The sequence below is a fragment of the Enhydra lutris genome, unplaced genomic scaffold, assembly GCF_002288905.1.
Source record: "Enhydra lutris kenyoni isolate GAN:26980312 unplaced genomic scaffold, ASM228890v2 scaffoldscaffold13, whole genome shotgun sequence".
NCBI classification, from domain to species: domain Eukaryota; kingdom Metazoa; phylum Chordata; class Mammalia; order Carnivora; family Mustelidae; genus Enhydra; species Enhydra lutris.
Genome location: NW_019154097.1, coordinates 18,876,496 through 18,902,321, shown reverse-complemented (window position 1 = coordinate 18,902,321; position 25,826 = coordinate 18,876,496). Strand labels below are relative to the sequence as shown.

Below are 25,826 nucleotides of genomic sequence, written 5' to 3'. Positions count from 1 at the left end.
AGCAGTCTGGAAGTCACATGGTGAGGGGATCAGCAGGAAGGCAGAAACCAGCCAGGGGGCAGGAGAGGCCTTCCTGCTCCCTCCGTGGACCTGCCTCCTGCAAGCCTGTTGAGCACTTTGTCCTGCTTTGACCAAGGGTGATGAGCAACAGGGTGGTTTTAAAAGCTTAGCCAAGGGGCGCCTGGGTGGCTCAGTGGGTTAAGCCTCTGCATTCGGCTCAGGTCATGATCTCAGGGTCCTGGGATCGAGCCCCGCATCAGGCTCTCTGCTCAATGGGGAGCCCACTTCCCCCCCTCTCTCAGCCTGCCTCTCTGCCTACTTGTGATCGCTGTCTGTCAAAAAAATAAATAAAGTCTTTAAAAAAAAAATAAAAAAAAAGAAAAGGTTAGCCAAGAGATTAGAAGAACTAGAATTAGTAATCTCAAAGAGTAAACAAAGGAACAGTTTAAAAGAGCCAGAGGAAGGTTCTCACACACAAAGTGAACAGTAACTCTCCCTCGGGGCTGAAAACAGGAAGTGTGTGATTAAAAACCACTTACTCTATAGTGACAGCAAAACTTCACAAACGAAAGGGCATTTCCATGTTCCCGTGAAGCCCTGAGGGCAGAACTTCGCAAACGAGAAGGGGCACATTCCCTTGGGGGGACCTGCCTGGGGCTTTTCAAACCTCACCCCCCTTTCCCCATCACCCCTGCAGGAAGCTAGCGGCTGTCTTCCTCAGGGGTGTCAGATCCAGAATCTCTTGGAAACAGCATCAACTTTTCACACCTTTTGTGAGACCTTGGCTGTAAGTAGGGACCGTTTCAGGCCACCTCCGAGGGTCCCCGGCAGTCCCACAAGCTTATGGAAACCAGAATTTATGTGACCATATCTGGGTGACTTTGGAAGAAATGCTAGACTTGGCAGTGTCTGATACAAGTGACTCGGGGCTCTCAAGTCTTCCATTTGGTACTAGATGCCTGGGCTTCCGAGGAGTCAGCCCAGCTCCCTTGTCTCTGCTCTGGTGCATTTATGTGGTCCCCCTGGGCAGCTGTGGCCTCTGCTACTGATGACTGACTCTGTGTCACTCCGTGTCTCTCCCAGTTTGCTCCTGTCTGTACCTGTATTCTCACTGCCTGTTCGATGATTCCAGGAGCACAGCAGACTTAGTGATGTCTAGATGTGAGCTGCTGCTTTTTTATATTATTATTATTTTTTTTTTAAGATTTTATTTATTTATTTGACAAAGATCACAAGTAGGCAGAGAGGCAGGCGGAGGGAGAGAGAGAAGGAGGCTCTCTGCTGAGCAGGGAGCCCGATGCAGGGCTCGATCCCAGGACCCTGGGATCATGACCCGAGCCAAAGGCAGAGGCTTTAACCCACTGAGCCACCCAGACGCCCCTAGAAGTGAGCTGCTTCTGACCTTCTACCCCCAGACCTTGGTGAATGACGTCATGACCCATGCAGCCACCGAAACCAAAGCCCACATTCTTCCCCCTTCCTTGTCTTCCACCACGATCTGTTCTCTCTCCCCTCCGAGTGTCTTTTCCATCTGCCGCCTCTTCTCCATTCTCAGTCCCTCCCTTGCTTCACACCTCGGGCACTGCATACCTAGATTTTTGGGCAGCATGAACTTTGGTTCTTTTCCAGTTCATCCTCCAACCAGCTGTCTAAATTGTACTTCTAAAATCCATATCTGCTAAGACTCTGTAAGTGACTTCCTGTTTCCAGGACCTCTGGAAACCTCCCCACACCTCCCCCTGCTTGGCTGCTTGCCTCTCCCAGGCTGAGACTCCACCTTTCAGCTCCCCTGAACCACGCGGTAGGTAGGACCTTGGTTCTGCCTGTGCCCTCTCTCCTGCCGCCTGCCCCTCGGCGCATGCAATTCTCCATTCGATGCTCTGCCCGACCCCTGCCCTTGGTCAGGTGTTCCTCTGCACCCCGACAGTGCCCTGTGTATGACTTCATCATAGCTCTAAGTGCCGTGTGCTTATGCAACTATCTCCACTGCGAGACTTTGAACTCCTGGAAAGCAGAAACCATGTCTTCCACCGCTGTTTCTCCCGGCCTCCTATGGTGTATGCTGTATAACGGTAGCTAACAAATGGGTTGGTTGGTGATGTGTGATTAACATATTTAATTGAGCTTTTTTATGGAATAGTAATTGACATGCAAATTGTATTAGTTTTAGGCATATGACATGATAATTTGATATTCATATACATGATGAAATGGTCACCACGGTAAATCCAGTCACCATCTGTCACCATAGACAGCCGTTCAAATATTATTGGCTGTTTTCCCTATGCTGTACACTACATCCCCATGTCTTATTTATTTTATAACCAGAAGATTTTAACTCTTAATCGCTTTCTCTTATTTTGTCGACCCTGAAACCCCTACCCTCTGGCAACCATCATATTTGATTGTCTTTAAAAAACTATCTGGGACGCCTGGGTGGCTCAGTCAGTGAAGCGTCTGCCTTCAGCTCGGGTCATGATCCCAGCGTCCTGGGATCAAGTCCCAAATTGGGTTCCCTGCTCTGCAGGGAGCCTGCTTCTCCTCTCTGCCTGCCACTCCCCTTGGTTGTGCTCTCTCTCTGACAAATAAATAAATAAAATCTTTAAGAAAAATTTTTTAAATAAAAAACTAGGCAGTTAGGGGCACCTGGGTGGCTCAGTGTCTCAGCTTAAGTGTCTGACTCTTGATTTCAGCTCAAGTCATGATCTCAGGCTCCTGAGATCAAGCCTTGTGTGGGGCTCTACACTGGGCATGAAGCCTGCTTAAGATTTTCTTTTCCTCATCCTCTGTCCCACCCCTCCCCAAAACCCCACAAATTATGTAGGAAGGTATAAGTTTTTATTTATCATAATATGGATTGGGAATTTCTACCCCAAGTCTATTTTCTTAATTATTTTTATTTTTTAAAGATTTTTATTTATTTGAGAGAGGGAGAGAGAGAGAATGAGTTGGGGGGAGGGGCAGAGGGAGCCTACGAAGAGCTCTATCCCAGGACTCTGGGATCATGACCTGAGCTGCCCAGATGCTTAACCAATTGAGCCACCCAGGTGCCGCCCCCCAAGGTTATTTCCAAATTGGGTAAATGAAGTCTTGAGTATTTATCTTGGTCTCCTAGTCCTTAATTTCACTGTAGTAGATTTTAAGACCAGTGTTGTAGGGGGAAGGGGCTCATATTTTAAATATTAAAAATTTTTTTAAAATTTTAAAAATTTTAATATTTAAAATTTTTTAAAATTAAAAAAATTTAATTTAAATTCAATTAACATTTAATGTATTATTAGTTTCAGAGATAGAGCTCAGCAATTCATCAGTCTTCTATAATACCTGGGGGGGGGGCATTCCTATTTTATTCTTTGTCTTTTTCTCTTCCTTTCTCCCTCTATAAATCTCATTCACTTGATAGCAGTGTTGAGAAGATTATATGAGATGAGGCCTGTGCAGGACACAGCTAGTGCATTTGGTGAGTGCCCAGTGCACCTGAGCTGAGGTGCCCACAAGGCAGAATGGCACACCATGTGTTCATACTATGAACGTAACTACCGGTTAGATTCTTGAACACTGGCGTCAGCTGATACAGTCCCCTCTCAGTAGAAGGTCTATTTGGGATATCTGGTTGCTGGGGAGAACAAAATAAGGATAGAATGTTCTGTGACTGGAAAGGATCTAGAAGTTAGAAATGCAGGTCTTGCCCGCCAAATAGGAACCTGTCCAGCACGTTAACTGTCAGCCCCACTGTGTGCGCCCTCTGTCAGCACTGGGGCATCACTTAAAAAAAAAAAACCACAAACCATTGTGTAACATATATAACATAAAATGTACCATTCAGCCATTTTCTGGCACAGAGATTATTGGCATCAAGTCCCTTCACAATGTTGTAAACCCTCACCACTGTCAATTTCTCGAACCTTGTCGTCACTCCAAACGGAAACTGTTGATCATTAAGCAACAAACTCCCCCTTGCCTACCCACCCCTCAGTCCTCAGCAGCCTCTAACCTACTTCTGGGTCTGTGAGTTTGTTCCAGATGTTGCACAGGAGAGGGATCATCCTTCAGAGTCTGGCTCATTTCACGTAGCATGTTTTCAGGACTCGTCCGTGTGGTAGCAGGTGTCCGAAAACACTCATCGCTTCTTACATTCAAACTTCCCTTGCGATGGTCCTGTGAGGACCACTTTCGTCATGCTTCCACTCATTCCAATCACACCCTTTTCCTCTTTCCGATTTGTTTTCAGAGCCTCCCCCTCCGGAAGTAGACTTTGTCACAGTGCATGGAGGGCCTCTACCCCGTCTGAAACTGAGGAAAGCCAAGGAGAAAAATGGACCTATCAGGTAGGTAGTGGCCCCTTTCCTGTGGTGGCCTGGATGTTCTCACGGAGAGTCTTGGAAGCTTTGGTTTGATGGAGGAGGGGGCTTCTGAGGTGCTGCACTTGAATGGTTGGGGCAGGGCAATCAGGGACTCTTGTCTGTGATTCCTTGGACACAGACTGGGCCTTTAGTTCCAACCAGCATCCTTCCAAATGAATAGGGAGACTCTTAAGGGGCCAGAGATAGGCATTCGGACAGCTTAGCTCGACAAATGAAATCCCTTCCTTTCTTTGGTCACTGGCCGGACAAGCACTGATTGCACGTGATGTGTAAGGCGTTAATCCTTTACACTCACCTCGGTGTCTCTCGGTGATGGTGGACCAGGAGCAGCATTTCATTTAAAGATGATTTTTGTGTAGTGGATCTGAAAGGCTCATTCGGATAATTCTCTTAATTCGTCTACACATTGAGTTATTGGGCAAGACACTATGTAGCTAATGACTGTTTCTGGGATTCCAGATGGTATTAGGATAGAATTAATTCACCTGAATTGGAGAACTACATTGCGTTCCATTAAGCATTTTATTTACAGGGTCATGCCTGGATTAGAAAAGCAGAATTATTCCTTTTTTTTTTTTAGAAAGGAAGATAGAGGTTCCTCTGGAACCTCTCAGGAGGTTCACAGGAATAACTGCTCACAGGAATAAGGCAAGGACATGGCAATAACCTTGCCATCCTTGACCTAACCTTCATTGCCTTATGTCATTCTTGACCTGTTAGTCTAATGACCCTTTAGTATATTCAAGCAGATACTATAAAATTATAAAAAAGAAAGTCTGGGTATATTATCTATTTGTCTCTTTTTTATTTGTTTGTTTAATTTTAAGTAGGCTCCATGCGTGGTGTGGAGCCCAGTGTGGGGTTTGAACTCACTCAACTGACTAGGTCACCTAGGCGCCTCTGTGTATCTCTTGATAGTGAAACTTGGCTTTTCCTGTCTTTCCATTAGTTTAAGTTCACTAAGTTCTCAAAGGTTTTTCCAGGCATGGATATTGCCTACGTTGTTCTATTCCTTGGTTCCTGATGAGTTACTGGAAGGCCCTGCCATTCTGTTGCTATGAGGAGAACAGAAGTTATGATATCACTGCCCGAGAGACTTTGCAAGAGCAAATGTAATATGTAGGCCAAATAATTATGTAAGGCCAAAAAAAAAAAAAAAAAAAAAGAAGCTAGATGATAGTCTATCCTTGTGGCTAATGTGCCCTCCAGTGCCTCCAAAACAGGAAGTGGAGATCTGTGAGTCATTCCAGGGAGGGTGGCGGTGAGAAAGAGGGGAGAAGTCTTTCCAGAACAGTCATCCAAACAGCCACAACTGCTTCCCTAACGTCATCGGGGTTAATTACCAACAGGCAGATGGAGCAGTTTCCTCCTCCCTGACTACCTGGTTTGAGCTGGGGGAGCAGCTTTGCCAGTGAGGGAGAGGCCCGAGTCTGCTTTCTACATTGTTCGGGGAGGGGGGCAGGGGTGTGGGGCACATGGTGGAACAGGGCCCTGGGACCAAAGCCCCCCCCTCCTTAGCTTGGTGATCTCGGGTGAATGATGCATTCTGTTCCTGGGCTCTCGTCATGCTAGTGTCTCCCACAATTGCCAACTTATAGAAATAACCTGGGGTGCCTTATCAGCAGTACAAATTCTCAGACTCAGCTCCTGGAGATTTCGATTCATTAGGTCTGGAATGGGGGCTGGAAATCTGTGTCATTATCAAGCAGCATAGGTGGTTATGATCATGCTGACTGGGGAGACTGCTTTATGCCCCATGAATGGTGCCTCTAATGTCCAGAACCAAAGGTGAGGCTTGAAGTTGCCCTTGAACGCCACCATCCACAAGGCAAGATGGATTGGAAGAGGAGTTTGAAGACAGCATGGAGCTTCCACACCATTTACTCCCTTACCTGCAGCCATGATTCCTAGGGATGTCTTCAAGTCTCCAGGGAAGCGTATCGTCACAAGCATTCCCTTGTAGGTGGTGGATGCTTTGGAGATGTTTACTGGTGGTGGCAGCAGCAGCTCCCCGCCCTGCAGGCTTGACCTTTTACTTTTTGTGGAAAGCTCTTTCCTGGAAAGTGAGCCCAGACTTGGTGGAAATCAGGGCCCCGAAGACACATAGGATGTTTGGGATGGAGACTTTCCAAGTCAAGGACATACTGCCATGGAGGGCTCCCTTTTCTTAACCTAGTGACTCATGGTCTTTTAGGAAGCAGGAGATGGGGCATTAAGAATGTGGAATAGGAAGTTGTATACTTACTAGTAAAATAGATTATGTGGCCTCATGGTTTGGAAATGACCCTAATCATCTTTGGTACTCATGCATGTTTTTCCTCTTTACGGAAACATCAACTCAAGAAACATTAGTGGGGAGTTGGCCTCAGCCAAAGACCTGGGTAAGGGTTTGCAAGGGTACAGGAGTAAGTCCCTTAGATCCCTGATGTCAGGCCTGATAGAGAAAGCAGATGTTTAGGCACGTGCTCTCCTGGAGGCAGGACAGAAGGACGGAAGGAAGGGGATGAAAAAGGAGGCATGATTCGTACTTGGTGTTTTTATTCTTACACCTCCTTTCACTGACAGGGTTTGTGTTTGGTAGAATCAACAACAAAACACAGAAGGATACTTGCTGGCTGGTGTGCTTCTCTGTCCATGTTCAAGGGACAGTTTCACAATGTACACATGACATCTTACCTTTCTGGCTATTTCAGGACATGGTCGGACTAGATTAACGCACAGTGACTTGGCGCTTCTTGCTTCTCATTTATTTCACATGAACTTTGGTATCTGGGCCCTGGAAGGAATGCAGGTCACATGAGTTCCATTTCAGGTTACCATGTGATTGAGCCTTTCTGCAGGCTTAGTACATTAACGCTTGTAGGCAGGCAGCCTCCTTGTGACTGCTAAACCCTTTCCACAGCTGGGCTTTTTTTTTTTTTTTTTGCCCATGTGGAAACCGCTGTTGAGAGGAGGTGTACAGCGTGCCCTCTCTGGGTAGCTGTACGTGGAGCAGCCCCTCCTGTCTAAAGAGGGTTTACCTGGCATCTATCTGTGGCGGAACCTGACGACTCACATCGCGTCGTGTGGCATTAGCACTGGAGATCCAGACTGGAGTTCCCTAAGTGTTGGCACTCCCAGACTGTAAATCCGCACCCCCCCAACCCCCAGGGGCAGGGACTTTTTCTTGTCTGGTGATGTGTCTCCAGTGCCCGCAAAAGTGTTTTGCTCATAGCAGGTGCTCAGTAAATGTGAATAATTGAATGAATGACTCTCCCAAGCAAGGGTTTGATAGACGTTTTCTTTTTTCTTTTTCTTTCCTTTTTTTCAGTTCATATCAGGTGTTAGTGCTTCCCCTGACGCTCCAAAGCACCTTTTTTTGTGATTCTGAAGGGGCTGCCTCATTCTTTAGCAACACTTCTGATGCTGAAGGGTATGTGGCTGCAGAACTACTGGCCAAAGATGTTCCAGATGACGCCATGGAGATGTCTATTGGAGACAGGCTGTACTACGGGAAATACTATAATGCACCTTTGAAAAAAGGGAATGATTACTGCATCATACTGCGAATCACAAGTGAATGGAATAAGGTACACCTCTTTAAAAACTCATGAATTCTCTATTTTCTTCTTCCTGTGAAATGTAGACGTTTGAACATTTGTTTCCCCAGTATTTGAGATGGACACCGCATGTACCAAACAGAAAAATGTGTTGAATACTTTGCCTGCATAAATTATGGGCTGGTGAGACCTTTAAGGAGGTTGATGGTCTGAAGTGTCACTTCCCTGTGCTGCTGCCAGGCTGCTGCCTCCCTGCACCCTCTCGGAAGCAGGAAGGAGAGGCTTCTCCTTGAACGTCAGTGCTGCCCTATTTTCTGCTTTCTTGACTGCTTTGGCCACACCCACCTCTCCTCATCCTTAGAAAGCCTACCTTATTCCAGGGGTGGTTCTTTCATGAGACCAGAACTATGGAGTCATTGCATCGTGAGGAAAGATAGTGAGCTGGACAAGCAGGATAGCAAGAGCTGAATCAGTGAGTCGGGTGAAAGATCTAGAAGAACCATTGTGATGGTTGCCCCAGGAGAACTCAAAGTATGATATAAATTCATATAGACTGGGAATGGAAACTAGAAGAAAATTATATTAATAGAAACATCACTTGACTGATGAATTGAAGCCATCTTGAGTGTAAGGTTCCTTCCTTCCTTCCTTCCTTTTTCCCTTCCTTCTTTCCTTCCCAACCCAGGGCTTGAACTCACAACCCTGAAGTCAAGAGCTGAGCTGAGATCAACAGTCAGATGCTTAATTGACTGACCCAGCCAGGTGTCCCCATACCATATTTAAAACTGACACATACTCTGTTAAGTTCTGTGTAGGACACCAGTCTAATGCGCCATTATCATGCTTGATGGTAAACCAGCGGTTACTTTTAAGAATATGTACTAGTAAAAAAAGAAAAGAATATGTACAAGTAGCAAAGAGATTTGGTAGTATTTTGTGACAATAACGTAGGAATTAAGAATTGGCAGGCTAAAGCCCAGAATATATTTCCCTGAACTTGTTTAAAAGGTGTTTATGACTCAAACAGGGCCTTCTCGCTTAGCTAGAGATCCTGCCTTGGCATTTCTAGCCGCAGATCTAGCACTAGCTGTACAACATTAGTACATTAGTACAGTGTAGAGAGTGCTCAGAGAGCTGCCGTCCCAGATTGGGGCTTTGGTCTAAGAGGTACACGAGGACACATGGGCTGCCATAACAAAATACCATAGGCTGGGTGGCTTAAACCACAGAAATGTATTTGTCACAGCTTTGGAAGATGAGAAGTCTAAAATTAAGGTGCCAGCTGACGTGGTTCCTTGGTAAGGCCCTCTTCTTGGCTTTCAGACAGCGGCCATCTTGCTGTGTCCTCACATGATAGAAAGCGTGCAGTCCAGCTCTGGTCAGTCTTCTTCATCTTATGTGGACACTGATCCCATCACGGAGTCCCTGCCCTCATGACCTCAGCTGAACCTCATTACTTTCCAAAGGCCCTACTCCCAAGTACCATCATACTGGGGGCTGGGTCTTCAGTATATGAACTTTGGGTGACCCAAACATCCAATCCATAACACAGATAATTGAGAGGTTAGGATAAGAATCCTAGTTTATGGGAAACTTTTCTGTGATGTCATGGATACCTCTTTTTCATATAGCTTAGCAGAACATGTGCTTGGTCTTTGGGAGGCTAAGGAGGCGAAGGGGTTGTGAAAAAATTTATATTGGGACTTGCAGTTTTGAATTGCATTTACTTCCCCTATGGGTTTCCAATCTATTAGTATTACAGTCATATTAAAATTAGTAGTGAACTAATTATTTTTCTTTTTTGAAGAGTTTTATGGAGCTACAATTCATACACCATATTAATCAGCCATTTGAAGTATATAATTTATAGCATAAGGAGTATCATTAATGATATGGTGATAGTGATATAATGGGACAGATGGTAGTTACCTTGGTGGTGAACATAGCATCTTTTATAAACTTGTCAAATGACTAAGTGGTACACCTGAAACTAATGTAATGTTGCATGTCAACTATACCCATATAAAAAATTTTTTTAATAAAATGGTTAAGATGGTGAAAAAAAAATGAAGTATACAATTTAGTGGTTTTTAGTGTATTCACAAAATGGCACAACCATTACCACCATTTAATTCCAGAGCATCTAGTAGTGGTTTATTTTCAATTTTTATTTTTAATGGTGGTAAAATGCGTATAACAAGATTTACCATAGAAACAGTTTTTAGGTGTACAGTTTATTAGCGTTAAGTCCATTCGTGTTGTTGTGCATGCCGTCTCCAGAACCCCTTTCATATTGCCAAACTGAAACACTGTAGCCATTGAACAGGGACTCTCTTCTCCCTGCCTCCCCCAAACCCTGGCAACTACTCTTCTAATTTCTGTCTCTGGGAATTCGACTACTCCGGGTACCTCATATAAGTAGAATCATACATTATTTGTCTTATTTCATTTAGCCTCATGTCCTCAAAGTTCACCCATGGTGTAGCATTGTGTCAGAATTTCTTCCCTTTTTAATATTCTACTCTGTGTGTACACACCATTTTGTTTAGCCATTCATCTGTGGTTGGACACTTGGGTTGCTTCCGTCTTCAGACTATTTTGAATAAGGCTGCAATGAACATGGGTGTACAAATATCTCTGTGAGTCCCCACTCTCAATTCTTTGGGGCATTTACACTTGGAATCGTTGGATCATGCGATCATTCTCTTTGGTTTTTGTTTTGTTTTTGTTTTTTTTGAAGAACTGCCACACTAGTTTCCAGAGCAGCGGTACCATTTTACATTCTCACCGACAGTACACAAGGATTCTATTTTCTCCACATCTTCCCCAAGACCCGCTGTTTTCTGTGTTGATAATGGGCCTTCTAATGGATGTGAGATGGTATCTCTTTGTGGTCTTGGCTTCTGTTTCTCTAATGACTAGCAATGTTGAGTGTCTTTTCTTGTGCTTTTGACAACTTGTATATCCTCTTTGGGAAAATGGTTATTCAAATCCTCTGCCCATTTTGGAATTGAGTTATTTATTTCTTTGTTGCTAGGTGTTAGGAATTCTCTATATATTCTGGATATTAATCCCTAAAGAGATTTGCAGTGTGCAGATATTTTCTCCCATTCCGTGGGTTGCCTTTTTTACTCTGTCAATAAATGTCCTTTGATGTACAAAAGTTCCTTATTTTTTTTTAACATTCCAACATCTTTGTTTTTTAATTCCAGTGTAATTAACATATAGTGTTACATTAGTTTCAAGTGTACAATATAGTGATTTAACAATTCCGTATATTACTCAGTGCTCATTGTGATACGTGTCCTCTTAATTCACTTCATTTATTTCAGTCATCTCCCCACTCACCTCCCCTCTGGCAACCACCAGTTTATTCTCTATATTTAAGAGTCTGGTTTGTTATTGTTGTTTCTTTTTTAAAATTTATATCTTAAATACCACACATGAGTGAAATCATATGGTCTTTGTCTTTCTCTGATTCATTTCACTTAGTCTTATATCTTCTAGGTCCATTAATGTCATTGCAAATGGTAAGATGTCATTCCTTTTTATGGCTCAGTAATATTCCATTGTGTATATAGACACCACATCTTCTCTATCCATTCATCTATCCATGGACACTTGAATTGCTTCCATATCTTGGCTATTGTAGATAATGCTGCAGTAAAGATAGAGGTGTGTGTATCTTTCCAATTTAGTGTTTTCCTCTTCTTTGGATAAACACCCAGTAATGACATTACTAGTTAGTTCTATTTATAATTTTTTGAAGACCCTGCCTACTGTTCTCCACAGTGGCCGCACTGATTTGCATCCCACTAACAGTGCACGGACATTGTTTTTGCTTCACATCCTCAGAAGTTTTTAATTTTGATGAAGTCCAGTTTGTCTTTTTTTCCTTTTGCTACTCATGCCTTTGATGTCCTATCCAAGAAATCATGGCTAAATCCAATTTGCTGATGCCTTTTCTCCACGTTTTCTTCTGTTCTGAGTCTTATATTTGGATCTGATCCATTTTGAGTTAGTTTTTGTGTGTGGTATTAGGTCGGGGTCCCCCTTCATCCTTTTGGACGTGGATATCTAGTTTTCCCAGCACAATTTATTGAAAAGATTTCCTTTTCTCATTGAATGTTCTTGGCCACCCTTGTCAAAAATTATTTGACACATGCAGGTGTTGATCCCTGGACTCCATTCTACTATATTGGTCTATATGTCTGTCTTAATGCCAGCACCACCTGGTTTTGATTACTTCAGCTTTGTAGTAAAATTTGACACCACGAACTTTGTTTTTCTGATTCTCCCAGTTTGTCTTTCCTTCTGTGTATCTGTCCCAGGAAATAGCATCACCATGCTCCCAGTTGCTAAGACAGAAATCAAGGAATCATTCTTGTCTTCTCCCTCTTTATCTTCTTGTCTAGTGCACATCAAATTTTGTCAATTCTATCACCTTCATAACTGTGTAAAATTATCCTTTCTTCTTCTTCCTTAACCATGTTTAACCTTTGGCATCTCTTGCCTGAACATCAACTTTCTTTCTTTCTTTTTTTTTTTTTTTTTGAACATCAATTTTCTAATTCATCTTCCTGTCTCTTATTCTGTCTCTTCACTCCATACAACTGCCAGAATGAGGGTCTTAAAAGGTAAATCTGGTTACGACACTCTATTTTAATGCACTTCCTTCTTCACCTGGCCCACCAGTTTCTCTCTTCAGTACAGTCAGTTCCGTAGTGCCTGCCCAACTACTTGAGGTCCCTTTCACTGGTTATTCTTGCCTATGATTTTCCACTAGATGCCCTTGAGGCACTTGGCACCCAGGCAAAATTTAGTCACATTCAAGAGCTTCCGGCCATTTCAAGCTTTCCCCAGCATTTTTCAGGGTAAATCTATTTTTTTTTTCAATGTTAATAAAACCAGATTACCCAAGGTGTTCACTGGAAAGAGAATCTCCTTTTAAAGTTGGAGAGATCTTTCCTGACCCCTGCTATTTAGTTTCCTCCGGGGAACATTTTGCTGAGTAATCCCAGTGTTCCTAACAGACAAGTATGCATAGAAGAACTGGGGGAGAAGGAAAGAAGGTATCTCATTTCAGCGAGTCTGTAGGTGTTGGCCAGATAAGTATCCTCTGAACAGGTAAAGTATTATTTACGAAGCCTTCCCATAGCCTTGCCTATCGCGGGCATCACTGTCACAGTCACGTGGATGGGACCTCACATGGATGGGACATCATGGATGGGACTTGGGAGGGGACCTCAGAATCTTTTTCAACACCCTTGGTAGGCAGTCAGTGACAGTTGCTCAGAGCTGGCAAGGAGAATGAAACTCATGGCCATTTCTGTTGTTTACCCATAGTGTATGCTTTCTGAGATCTGTTGAAAAGCTGCAGAATTGATCCCTAAAGTCACTTCTGTCACTGCTACCCACACTAATCCCTCCAATGCTTAGTCACCACATGGCTCAATTATAAGATGTTAGAGCTAGAGGAGGATATTTTAATCCAAACTAAGACAGAAAAAAACCCACTAAACTTTCCGGGCTGCAGTGTATTATTTGAACTGATGTTCTGTGCTGCCTCGTTAAATGTGTCGCTGTGTTTCTCTTTATAGGTGAGAAGATGCTCCTGTGCGGTTTGGGCTCAAGTGAAAGGTAAAGCCATTTTCTGCCTAAGCATCCTGTCCTTCCTTCTCTCCAGTCTGCAGCATCAAGTTTATGTTAATGAGATTTCTTTTTAAGTTGTCACAGGTGACAGAAACCCATCTCATACTAGTTTAAGCAAAAAATCCATAGCTGAAAAGGATGGGGGGTGGGGAGCTTATGGACCTGGCCCCAGAGGGACGTCACCAGGATTCCAGGAACTGACACTTGGGACTTGACTATGAGTGGGACACTCTGCCTTTGTCTGCTCTCAGCTTCCGAGTTGCCTTTGTTTTCTTCTACAGTAAGCCATGTGAGGGAGAGGGACGGCCACCAGCTGCCCAGTTTAGCAACTTCAGTGGGAACAGAAGGTTTTTCAATTCAGGGAAAAAATCTTTCCTCCTAGATTAAGTGACCGTCTGTGGGATGACGAGTACCCCTCCTAGGGTACTCTAGAGGCACTATGAACAGCCTACCTTGGATTCGGGGCTTACTCATATGGCTGGTTGAGGGCAAATCAGTGTGATTGACAGCCTCCCCAGGATTGCATCGAGAGGTGGACACGATCCCCATCAGGAAAAGAGGCACAGAAAAACATGTTGGCAGACCAGTTCAAAGAGCCACAACAGTCCACTACTCTGAGCCTTTTAGCTGCTTAGCATGGGCACACCCATACATGTATAATTTTCTTTAAAAGGTTTTATTTATTTATTTGAAGAGTGGGAAGGAGTGAGAGAGAGAGGGTGCAGGGGTGGAGAGGGGTGGAGGGAGATGGAGAGAGAGTCCTAAGCAGACTCCATGCTGAGCTGGGAGCCTGTCGTGGGTCTCCATCCCACACCCCCGAGATCAAGACCCCAGATGAAACCAAGAGTTGGGTGCCCAACCAACTGCACCACCCAGGCTGCCCCACATTTAGGAAAAACACCCCCCATTATGGGAGAATTATCCTCTGAACAACCAAAAGTGGAACTCAGTTGGAAGACAACTCAAAGGTGGGTCTGTTACTGCATCCAGCTCCGTGACCAGGATTGCTGGGGGTGTCCAGTCCTCTTGATCCAATGCAGGTGGACTTCTCATGATCCGCTAGCAATCGGTAACTAAGTGCCAGACGTAAGCATTCTCAAACCACAGTCCGTAATGTGAAAGGGGGGACTGGATAAGCACACCAGTTAGCAAGGAAGAAAGATAGTGCGGTGCAGTGAACAGGGGGCCCAGAACAAGGACCACATCCTGTTGGATGGGAAGAGCAAGCATCCCCTGGCTGGTGGTAAAGTGAGTCACTTGGTTACTTAGTTGGGCCGCCTCAGTTTTTTCCTGGGAAAGTGCCCTATCCCTTTCCTCCAAAGCTGTCTGTGCATAAGATGCAGCAGGGAGGAGGTCAATCGAGTGCTTCTTCCTCGCCTGGGCAGTTGTCCAGCAGGGAGGAGAACTGCCTCAGGGATTGAGCAATCGTGGCTTGGTGTTTGCCAGACGTGGGATTTCCCTGGCAGTACATTTCTTTCAACCAACAGGCAACCAGCCAGTGGATTCGATTCCCAGGAATTCCATGAGTTTGTAGCTAATACCAGAAATCTTGTCAAGTTTATGACCTTTGCATCTGGACCTTTTCTTTGTGGTTTATGAGTCCTGGCAACAGCCTGAGGAATTTTGCTCTTAGCTTGGAGTATCAGTTTAACCCGTTACATCCTGCCCCTTACCTCAGTGCAGCGTGAAACAATAGGCTGCTGTGGTGAGGAAGTGCCCACATAACCCTGCTTCCAGAAGGATTCCAACAAAGGGCACTTTACAATGGGGGATCTGTTACCTTGTCAGTAGAGGGTGCTCAGCAGGAAATGATTGGGAGGGACCTAGAGAATTAGGCTTCCTTCATTTGTCTGCTTGTCTTCTAATCTTATTTCCCATCTTTTTATCTCTACTCACACCAACTTCAATAAGAGCAGAGGAGGTGGCTTTCCTATTGGGCAAGGCACATTACCTGACCATCAGCCATCTTGGATTGTGGTTGCCAGGCGGCGAGGGTCTCCCCCATCCCCCCCTCTACTTTCTTGAGATATAACTTATGTAACATTGAGTTTAATGTGTACAGTGTGATGATTTGATTTGTATTGAAAAATCAGTACCAAAATAAGGTTAGTTAATATCTCCATCACCTCACATAATTATTGTGTATATATTTGTGTGTGTGTGTGAACATTTAAGATCTATTCTCTTAGGAACTTTCAGTCTTATAATACAGTATTGTTAAGTATAGTTACCATGTTGAATATTAGATCCCCAGTACTTGTTCATTTTGTAACTAGAAGTTTGTACCCCTTGGCCAACATCTCCCCATTTCTCTCCACCCCCCCAGACCCTGGCAACTACCATTCTACTCTCTATTTCTATATAGAGTTCAGCCTTTTGAGATTCCATGTATAACTATGATCATATATAGTATTTGCCTCTCTCTGTCTGACTTATTTTACTTAGCATAATTGGTGAGGGTCTCCCTTCACAGAGGTGAGTGCTGTTACACTAATGTGTGCAGATAGGCCAAGCTTCCTGTCTTGGAATTTAAGTGAAGGCCACAAGAAACAACCACTTGTTCCAATATTTGGACATTTTTCAGCCAATGCATTCCCTAAGGCTCTAAGGGTGGGAATGCAGTTTCTACACAGAAAGAGGTGCTTTTATCAGAAGAATGGAATGTACAAGCCTCCTGGACAGGCACAGAAAGAGCTTCCAGAATCCACTGGTTTCAGGAGCTGTTTGATATGATTAGAAAACACTCTAACTGGTGGAAGAAATTGCCAAAGAGCTGGCTACTGTGATAAAATTAACAGGAAGGATTTTGCTTTGGACACATCTAAGTGGCTTATGGTAGTGCCTTCTTTACCCTCCTCAGCCCAAGAACCAGTGTTGAAAGAGAGCTCAAACCTTTGCATTCAAACTATTGGAAGGCTCTAGAGATAATGGAGAAGCCCACTTTTTTTTAAAATGCTGAAGGCAATTCTGACATACATATCCACCTGTTGTGCACTCACCTCTGGTAGTCCCCCTTTGCAGAAATGTTGGAGACTGCCATCTCAGAAAGTAGTTTGGAGAGAACTAGGATCCAGATTAGTCCTGAACTTGTTCCAGTTCATCCATGCCAAGCACCTGCCCCATTCTCACCTTTGCCCAGTGGCGAATTCTGTTATTTACCTTATGTAGATTGCCCCCAGCAGATCTTTGTGATGACTACCAGGGAACCAGCAGTTGGTTTGAGGGGAAAGGCAAAGGCCTGGACTTCCTTGCTTGAGCCTTGCTACTCCTCAGCCAAGTGTCTTTGAAATTATATTTAACTTGGCTGGTTCTCAGCTGCCTCTTACCTAGATCTCTCAGATCCCTTCTAGCCACAAAGTACTGACTCTGATTTCTTGAGTCACAAGGGAAGGTCATTTGATGTATGTGAGATGATCACAAACTGTTCTCACAGAACACTCTTCCGTCATAGGGGTCAAACCCCTGACTCATTAGTGACTGCTCCCCTTTCCCTTTCAGCCCACATTTTACACCTAGGGTATGCCCATCTCATGTCTGGGTTCACCCCCTGAGCACAGGCCTTTATATCTGTAGCACAGACAGCTGGAAGAGCCTCCTTTCTTCTCTCCCACCATGGTGTTCAGGGCTCCTTCTTTACTCCAGCCTACATGTCTGACTCATATTTCTAAATTGCAGCATTGATTTGGTTATTTCTCCTGATGGTTCTTCCCAAAGTTCTCTGTTACATTTTAGATTGGCTTCTAAGGCCTCAGTCTGACACCAGTATACCCTTCTAGTTGCCTCTCATCTTCTCCATTCAAAGTGATGTGTCCGATCTTCTCTGGTTATGGTCTTTTCTTACTTTCCTCAATGTCTTTGTTCATACATTACCTATTTATTTCTACCCAGATTGCCCTATAACCTTCCTGTAATCTCTGTTTATTAGCTTATTATAATCCCACCTGTTTGTCAAGGTTAAAATCAAATGCAGTGTCCTCTCTGAAGCCTTTTATATTTCCTCCAGAGAGAGGATCTCTCCAAGAGAGATCCTGGGGCAGGATCTCTCTTTCTCCCTCCCTCTCTCTAGACATTCTGCTATATTCTAGGGCAACTGGTGCACTTGTCTTTTCTCAGTAGATTTCATACCGCTGAGGGAGAGCACTTGAAGAACGGGACCCGTGCCTGGCACACATCAGTGCCTAATCAGAATTTAATGAATTGAGTTGGAGTATTACTGGTCAACCAGCAGTAGGGTCGGATGAAAAATGAAGCACAGTAAGTGCAATATTTAAGTGAGGCAGAGAAGATGTACATCAAGATATAGCCTAGTGTGTATGTGTTTGTGTAGGCTATGCACCGGTATGCACCCACACATACACAAACATGCACACGCATACTTTAAATCTTCATCTTTGTGGTTGGGAGAATTACAATGTGGCCTCACAAATTCCTGGCCACTGGTATACACCCACCTCCTCTCAGTTACTCATTCAAAAGCTATTGTAAGTGTTGCTGAGAAAGGATTCAAAGATGTAATTAAGGTCCCAAGGAGGGAGATTGTCCAGATGCATCTGTCCCTCACATGAGCCCTTTAAATCTGGATCTAGAGTTCAGAAACAGGAGATTGGAGATTCAAAGGGCGAGATGAGTCTGACATAAATAAGGGTTTCTCCTGCTGTTTTCAAAGGTGGAAGGAACCACATGGCAGACATGTGGTTGGCCAGTCGGAGCTGAGTGGCCGATGGCTGGCCACCAAGTAAGAATATGGGGACCTCAGTCCTGCAACTGCAAAGGATTTGGAAGCAGATTCTTCCCCCAGAGGCTCCAGAGGGGAATGCAGCCCACTTGACATACTGATTTTAGCCTTGGAAGATGCTGAACAGAGGACCCACTCACAACGTGCCAGAACTGCTGGCCCACAGAACTACGAGGTTATGAGTGGGGACTAGCTGCTAAGTTTATGGTGATTTGTTAGGCTGCAGTAGAAAATGAATTCAAAAATGTTGCTGATTCATGAGGTGTTCTGTATCTCTAAATTAATTTCCTACTTTGATCTCCTTTGTCATCTCCCACTCTGCATAGAACTCAAGTGAGGAGACCTCAGGCTAGCAGAGAGGAATTTAACACACTAACTAAACATCGTGGTGCAAATTCTTTGTACCTTTTGGAGAACAGGATTATTGCTTTCAGGAAATGACCCTGCTCATATAAATTCATGAAAAAATGTCCATAGCTACAGGACGTTCTCAAGCTGTCCAGAAGCTTGAGAGTGGGCATGGAGTCTTTCTAACGTTCTCTTCAGCACCTGTGATATTTGCATTAGTGGAAGAGTTCAAAGCGAAGCCCGGAGAAGCCCTGTCACGCCTCATGAACCCTGTACCTCCTCTGGGAGCCACCCTGAAGAGAGTGGCAGCATTTAACCTAATGGATTTACTCTCTCCAAGAATGAGTCACTGCGAATCTGATTTAATACATGATTCACTCAAGTTTCCAAAAGAATATTCTACAAGTGACTCAGAAGAAAAATAAGCATGAATTTATGGCATGAAACCATGAGAAGGAGGGTAACCAGAAGATGGCAAAGCTTGAAAAAAATGTAATTTGAATTGGCCAGCTATAAATTTTCTCAGTGAGGAATTAACTGGGAAAGTCCCTAAAGAAATCTTGTGTGGCTACCCTGTGAGGGCTCTCGGTTGCACTGACTCTGATTTTCAAAGAGCACATACACAGAGTAGACCAAGAGACCTATACCAGCAAGAATCATACCTGGAGCCAAAAATCCCTGGAGCCATGTTATGCAGAATTAAAAAAAAAAGATTTTCCAATATTTACATTCATAGTAAGGGATAGTTGTGTGGGCCCATTGTTTCAGGTGAATGTGTCCTGCTGGTGGATGGTCAAGAGAAAGTCAGGTCCATCAACTCCTACTTTGCTTCTGTCTTGTTGGTTTGTGAGGGGACATTTTAAAAGCAGAAGAGCGGGGCGCCTGGGTGGCTCAGTGGGTTAAAGCCTCTGCCTTTGGCTCAGGTCGTGATCTCAGGGTCCTGGGATCGAGCCCCGCATCGGGCTCTCCGCTCAGCGGGGAGCCTGCTTCCTCCTCTCTCTCTGCCTGCCTCTCTGCCTACCTGTGATCTCTGTCTGTCAAATAAATAAATAAAATCTTAAAAAAAAATAAAAAAATAAAAAAATAAAAGCAGGAGAAGAGCTAACTGATTCACATAAATTAAAGCCTTCTGACCCAGATGAAGCACATTCTAGCAGGTTCTTAAATGTGCAAGTGAGATGGAGAACCATAGCAGGTGATCTTTAGGAAAACTTGAAGAGCAAACTCAAGTCGAACAGAGATGAGCAGAGAACAGGGAACTTCATATGAGGAAGACAGAGCTCGCAATGTATAGTTGATGATAACTTGAAGTCAAGGCCAGGCAAGATCTTTTAGCAAGTGGCTCTGTGGTAGAAACAGCAGCAGATCCCATGATTGGAGCATTAGGGTTTCTGCATTAGTAAATACACTTAGACAATTGGTACCTGCTTGAGATAAATATATTTTTTTAAAGATTTTATTTATTTATTTGACAGACAGAGATCACAAGTAGGCAGAAGGCAGAGAGGCAGGCAGAGAGAGGAGGAAGCAGGCTCTCCGCCAAGCAGAGAGTCCGATGCAGGGATCGATCCCAGGACCCTGAGATCATGACCTGAGCCGAAGGCAGAGGCTTTAACCCACTGAGCCACCCAGGTGCCCCTTGAGATAAATATTTTAGATAAGGATTCACTTACCCTTTGTTCTAACTCCTTTAGGTTTCCATTTAAGTCTTTAATCTCTCTGGATTTTATTTACATTTATATATAGTATTTTATTTATATTTACTTATATATTTATTTATATGTATATAGATTTAAATATAGTATAAGCTCTAATGATCAAAATCACTGTATTCTTTTTTTTTAATTACTGTGTTCTAAACGGTCAGCCAGTTTTCTCAACACGAATTCTGAATAACATATCATTTCCCCCAATGACTTGAACGAGTAACAAAAACCAATAATGAACCATAGCTAACATTTGCCAGTTGCCTACTGTGTTTCGGGCACAGTCTTAACATGACTTATCTCATGCATTTCTCATAATAACCCTATAAGGGGGTACTATTATTATCATTCCCATGTTACTGGATCAATCCTCAGTGGGGAAATCGAGACCCAGAGTGGCTGAAAAACTTGTCCAGAGTCCATAGTTAGGGTGTTCAAATACAGACTTGGATAACCTGACTTGGAAATTATTTGATACACATGGGTTTGTTTCTATACTCTTCTGTACCCTTGTATTCATTCTTCTGCTGACCCTGCACTGTTTTAATAGGTAGCCATTCAAGTCACTCCCCAAATTTTTTTCTCTGCTGCTTTGTGGTTTAACCACAGCTCCTTCTTCCCATTCTTTAGTATGTTTTTTTTAAAATATCAAAGCCTTTTTCTTCTGGAAAAGGTAGCCAAATGATATCAGCCATGTTTTGTCTGGAAGGTCTCTCTCTTGACAAGGTAATGGGTTTTGCAGAGCCTTTTAGCAAGAAATGTATTCTGTGGCCGCTTTTGCTGGAGCCACTATCCTGTGAGAGAATAGAACCACACTGCTCTTAACCTGGTTGTGGAGATTGTACCCGTCCATACAACTCTGCAATGGCGGGAAGTTTTAAAGCGGCAGTGTCCAATATGGCAGCAACCAGCCACGTGGGGCTATTGGGCGCTTGAAATGCGTACTTGAAATTGAGCACTTGAGATGATATGGTTGAGAAACAGAATTTTTAATTTAATTGGAACTGATTTAGATCTCTTTTTTTTTTAATTAAAAAAAATTTTTTTTTTGACAGAGAAAGAGATCACAAGTAGGCAGAGAAGCCAGCAGAGAGAGAGGGAAGCAGGCTCCCTGCGAGCAGAGGGCCGGATGCAGGGCTCGATCCCAGAACCCTGGGATCATGACCTGAGCCAAAGGCAGAGGCTTAACCCACTGAGCCACCCAGGTGCCCCTGGAACTAATTTAGGTTTCAACAGCCACACTGCGGCCAGTGGCTACGGTATTGGAGAGCGCAGATTTGGTGATGAGAGAGTCAGGGAGGAGGGACTTTTCTCGGATGAGCCTCGCTTGCTGCTGGGGAAGCGAGTCTTCTATGTTTTGAGGCTCTCACGTCCAGGGGCTGCTATTTTTCCCCTCAGGCCCCTACTTGTTACTTAGCAGACCTTTATTTTTGCTGGTTTTCAGCTCTTCCCAGGCAGCACTGGATGGCCCAGAGGACAGACTAAGCATATGCTTGGGGCATCAGTAAAAGGAAGGTAACGAAAAGGGAAATAATTTGATATCCCAACAGTGACAACCATAGCAAATCATCTGGCAGAATTTGGACTTAGTTGCACTTTCTTACATTTCTTCCATGGCGAGGTGGTGTTTCTCTTTTTTAATTCTGTTTATGCACCATCAGCCCCCAAGATCTTTCCAACATCTGCCGCACCATTGCATGCGGACTTTTGTTCTTTTAAAGAAGAACTTGAACTGCTACAGTCCGAGGCCCCACCATCATCAGCCAGTGCCCCAAAGAGCAAGGCTTGTACCCTGGACTTCTGAGGGGGAGCGTGGCCTGCTCTGCTGTAGACAGAACTGGATTCAGATCTGTACTGGGAAAGCATGGTGTTGTGGTTAAAAAGCCAAGATGCTGGAGCCAAACAGCTCAGGTTTGGATCCTGACTCTTGTACATTAGCTGTGTGCTCTTGGACAAGTTGCTGAACCATGCCATGCCTCAGTCTCTCATCTGTAAAATGGGAATAATAATAGTACTCAGTGTCTTATTATGACGCTAGGCACTATTATTGCAATATGTTTATTAATTGTAATACGTTTATTAACTGTAATATGTTTATTAATACTATTATAGTACTCCGTAGGTGGTCAGGAGAAGTCATTAGGACAGTGTTTGGCATATCGTAAGTGCTCAGTCAGTTCTTTGCAAATTAAAATGAGCCCTTTGGTGTAGAACAGGATGCTCTGATTCAGTCACTGGGCCCATAACGGGCCACTCAAGTGTGGGTGTTCTTCAGTGTGTAGCAAAGGATCTCCCTGCAGTTGACACGTGATAAACCCCAAATAGAACATATGTATGTCTTTCAGAGAACTTCTACATTAATTTTCTTTAAAAAAAAAAAGACTTTATTAATTTATTAGAGAAAGAGAGAGAGTGTGCAGGCACGTGCATAAGCCAGAGTAGAGGGAGAAGCAGACTCCTCACTGAGCAGGGAGCCTGATGTGGGGCTTGATCCCAGGACCCTGGGACCATGACCTGAGCCAAAGACAGATGCTTAACCAACTGAGCCACCCAGGTGCCCTACATTTATTTTCTTACTTTAGCCTCATGACAACCTGCTGGGCTGAGCAGGAAGGTACTATCCTTGTTGGTGTGTCAGGAAAACGACAGATGACCCCATCCATCAGACAGACTCATTTGCTATATTTAACCGTGGGAGCCACCTGTTATTTTTAGAGCAAAATTCCATATGATATCAGAGTTGCTTCTTCCTCAGTGCAAAGGAGAACTGCCCAGAAAAACTCTCAGGTGCAGCTGACAGAGAGAAGACAAATACAACCAACACAGTCTGCTGTATTTGTATGCACAGGAAGAAGAGCTTTTTTTTTAATCCTCTGTGACTTGAATGTGGCCTGGTTTTTCCATTTTCTTTTCAGAAATACCCTGGGACTGTGTTTTCCCTAGGCCTACACCATAGGGGCCGACTCAGGGGGTGCAGAGGCACTCTGGGCCTTCTTGGGATGGCTTGTGAAATGGGGCCAAGCTCTGGGTTAACACGGAGTGAGCACAGGTGCCCACGTGCCTCCCAGGAGGGCTGTGACTGCGTGCTGTGGGCTCAGTGTGTGGTTTTGTCCTACAGATTCGTCGTTCATGCCGCAGCAGATGGTGGCCGTCGGGCTGGGCTCCATGGCTGTTGTGATTGTTCTCGCATTCCTCTCCTTCTCAGCCGTGTGGTATGTGAGACTGTCATTTTTGAGAAGTGAGTGGAATGGGGGAAGGATGGGGTCGGAGTCTTGAAGAACAGCTGGGCTTGAGGAGGGTCAGAGGGGCGGTGGGTGGAGGTGGTCAGGGGCTCCGCACTCGTCAGGTAAGAGGCTTGAGTAGCTCTGTGCCTCAGGGCGGGGAGGGGGTGCCCTTCTGGTGCAGAAAAGGAGCAGGGCCAGCGATGGCTGTGAGGGCTACTCACGGAGTGGTGGCTCGTCCCCCACGCTGCTTCCCATGAGGGTACAAGAGCTGCACGTACAGATGCACCAAGGGAAAACCCAAGTGTGTCATTGGACCCCTTTCCTCCTCCACGTCTAGATTGCAGACGGGTGCTACGTGCGGAGGAAGCAGTGCCGCTGGGGCAGGTGCTAGGACAACTTCTCAGGTGCCTGCCTACACAGAGGCCCTGTGGGGCTTCCATCCGGGTGTGTGTGGTTCTGCAACTTTTTCCATTCCCAGCTTGGCCCCATTTCTGGATTCAAGATGGCAAATATCTCTGTGGAACCCCCCAAGTGGAGGAAGCTCGGAAATCGCTGACGTCTTCTCTGCTCGCTACACAACCAGTTCTGTGTCTGTGAACTTGAGACCCTTGATAGACAATGTAGTATTGACCACAGGCTATGGGTCATGTGGGCTGGATGTCTGAGTGCTTCCCGAGAGTCAGCTCTTCTGGACGTTGAATGCAGGACAGTCTCTGCACCTTTATAGCATCCCTGGACTAATTTGGAATCCATCTTTTTACAACGAGCAGTGAGATGGACTTAAGTTTGGGCTAGAATTTGCCTTTATGAAGGAGGTCATTGAAAAGGATAGAGATCGTTGACAGAGGCAACCTGTCAAGCATTTCAGAAGCAACCCCTTTCCTACAATTAATTGACATACTAACAGAAAGTATGCTAACCTGGCCTCTCCAGCAAGTTCCCTGCGACGGCTGTGAGGCAGAAGAGCTTTGATACAGAACCATGGGTCTTACAGGTGTTCAAAAGTCATAAGTTATCATTCCAATAAAAATATTCTGTTAATTTCAGCCATTCTTCTCTTCCACACCAAAGTTTATAGCAGTCTTGCCTGACTTTTTTTTATTACTCTCTCTTGAAAATGCCCTGCGTCTTCCTTTAGATCGGGTGCTCGTGTAGTAACAGTGGGCTGAAACATTGTCAAGCCCATGGCCATCGTCCACGTGTTTACAGGGAAGGGGAAAGACTGTGCCTGATGGGACCTTCCCCTTGACCTCCAGCCTCAGTAACTATGACTGTTACTGAGCCATGACACTTGAATCATGTGCCACATGACATGAACTATGACACATTAGATATATGCGGTCTACACATTAGATAAAGCGGTCCAGGGCCCCGTTGACTTGCTGAATTTGCAGATGGAACACGTTAGATTGGACTTTTAAACCCTGAGTCAGTGTTCTTTAGCTTTCTTCCCTAACTGATGGTGTAACTCCAGGGCTCAGGAAGAAATGAATGGAGCAGAGGCATGTGACTTTCCTAAGCAGCAATGGTATTCTCCCTCTTCTCCCTCTTTTTTGAGGCCTGGAAGATAACAAGCACGGGAGAGACAGGCAGGGGACAGTTCTAGTATACAACCTCAGGGTACAGTGTATATGAATGCGGCCCTGAAATTGTGCAGGGTTGCAGTCCTGCAGAAGAGAGACAGTGCTCCTGATGGGGTGGGCTGCTGTGTTCTCACTCCGTTAGCTCACTGGGCGTTGGTGAGGGTCAGATCCAGGTGGTCTGGGCTGGTGGGCAGAGGAGGAAACCAGAGGAACAGTAGAAACAGGTGGAAACTGTCTGCGGAGCCGCTGTGCCCGGGGAGACCTGGCTCTAAGTAGATGCCCTCAGCTGGGAAGAGTCAGAGAGAGGGAAGCCGTATCCTGATGCTCGGGTGTTCAGGAACAGCCGGCAGCCCCAGCAGCTTTGGCAGTGTTCGGAATAATTGTCCTTTGTCCTCTGAGGTACTACCTTGGACTATAACCTAGACTCAACATTTATTTATTTATTTTTATTAATTTTTAAATTTTTTATTAACATATAATGTATTATTAGCCCTAGAGGTACAGGTCTGTGAATCGCCAGGTTTACACACTTCACAGCACTCACCATAGCACATACCCTCCCCAATGTCCATAACCCCCACCCCCCTCTCCCAAACCCCCTCCCCTCAGCAGCCCTCAGTTTGTTTTGTGAGATTAAGAGTCTCTTATGGTTTGTCTCCCTCCCGATCCCATCTT

The 25,826-nt window shown here is 44.6% G+C and overlaps 1 protein-coding gene across 1 annotated transcript in view; it reads left to right on the top strand.

Moving 5' to 3' along the window:
* The window catches only part of LOC111145699 (sushi domain containing 1), a 142,253-nt gene extending 116,712 nt beyond the window's left edge, over nucleotides 1-25,541 (top strand). Inside the window, exons 13-17 of the mRNA XM_022500821.1 lie at nucleotides 4,232-4,328; nucleotides 7,675-7,933; nucleotides 13,504-13,543; nucleotides 23,463-23,556; nucleotides 23,906-25,541. Of these exons, the coding sequence (XP_022356529.1) occupies nucleotides 4,232-4,328; nucleotides 7,675-7,933; nucleotides 13,504-13,543; nucleotides 23,463-23,556; nucleotide 23,906 (491 nt within the window). The 3' untranslated portion in view covers nucleotides 23,907-25,541. The remainder of the gene's footprint in view (nucleotides 1-4,231; nucleotides 4,329-7,674; nucleotides 7,934-13,503; nucleotides 13,544-23,462; nucleotides 23,557-23,905) is intronic.
* The last annotated feature ends 285 nt before the right edge of the window (nucleotides 25,542-25,826 follow it).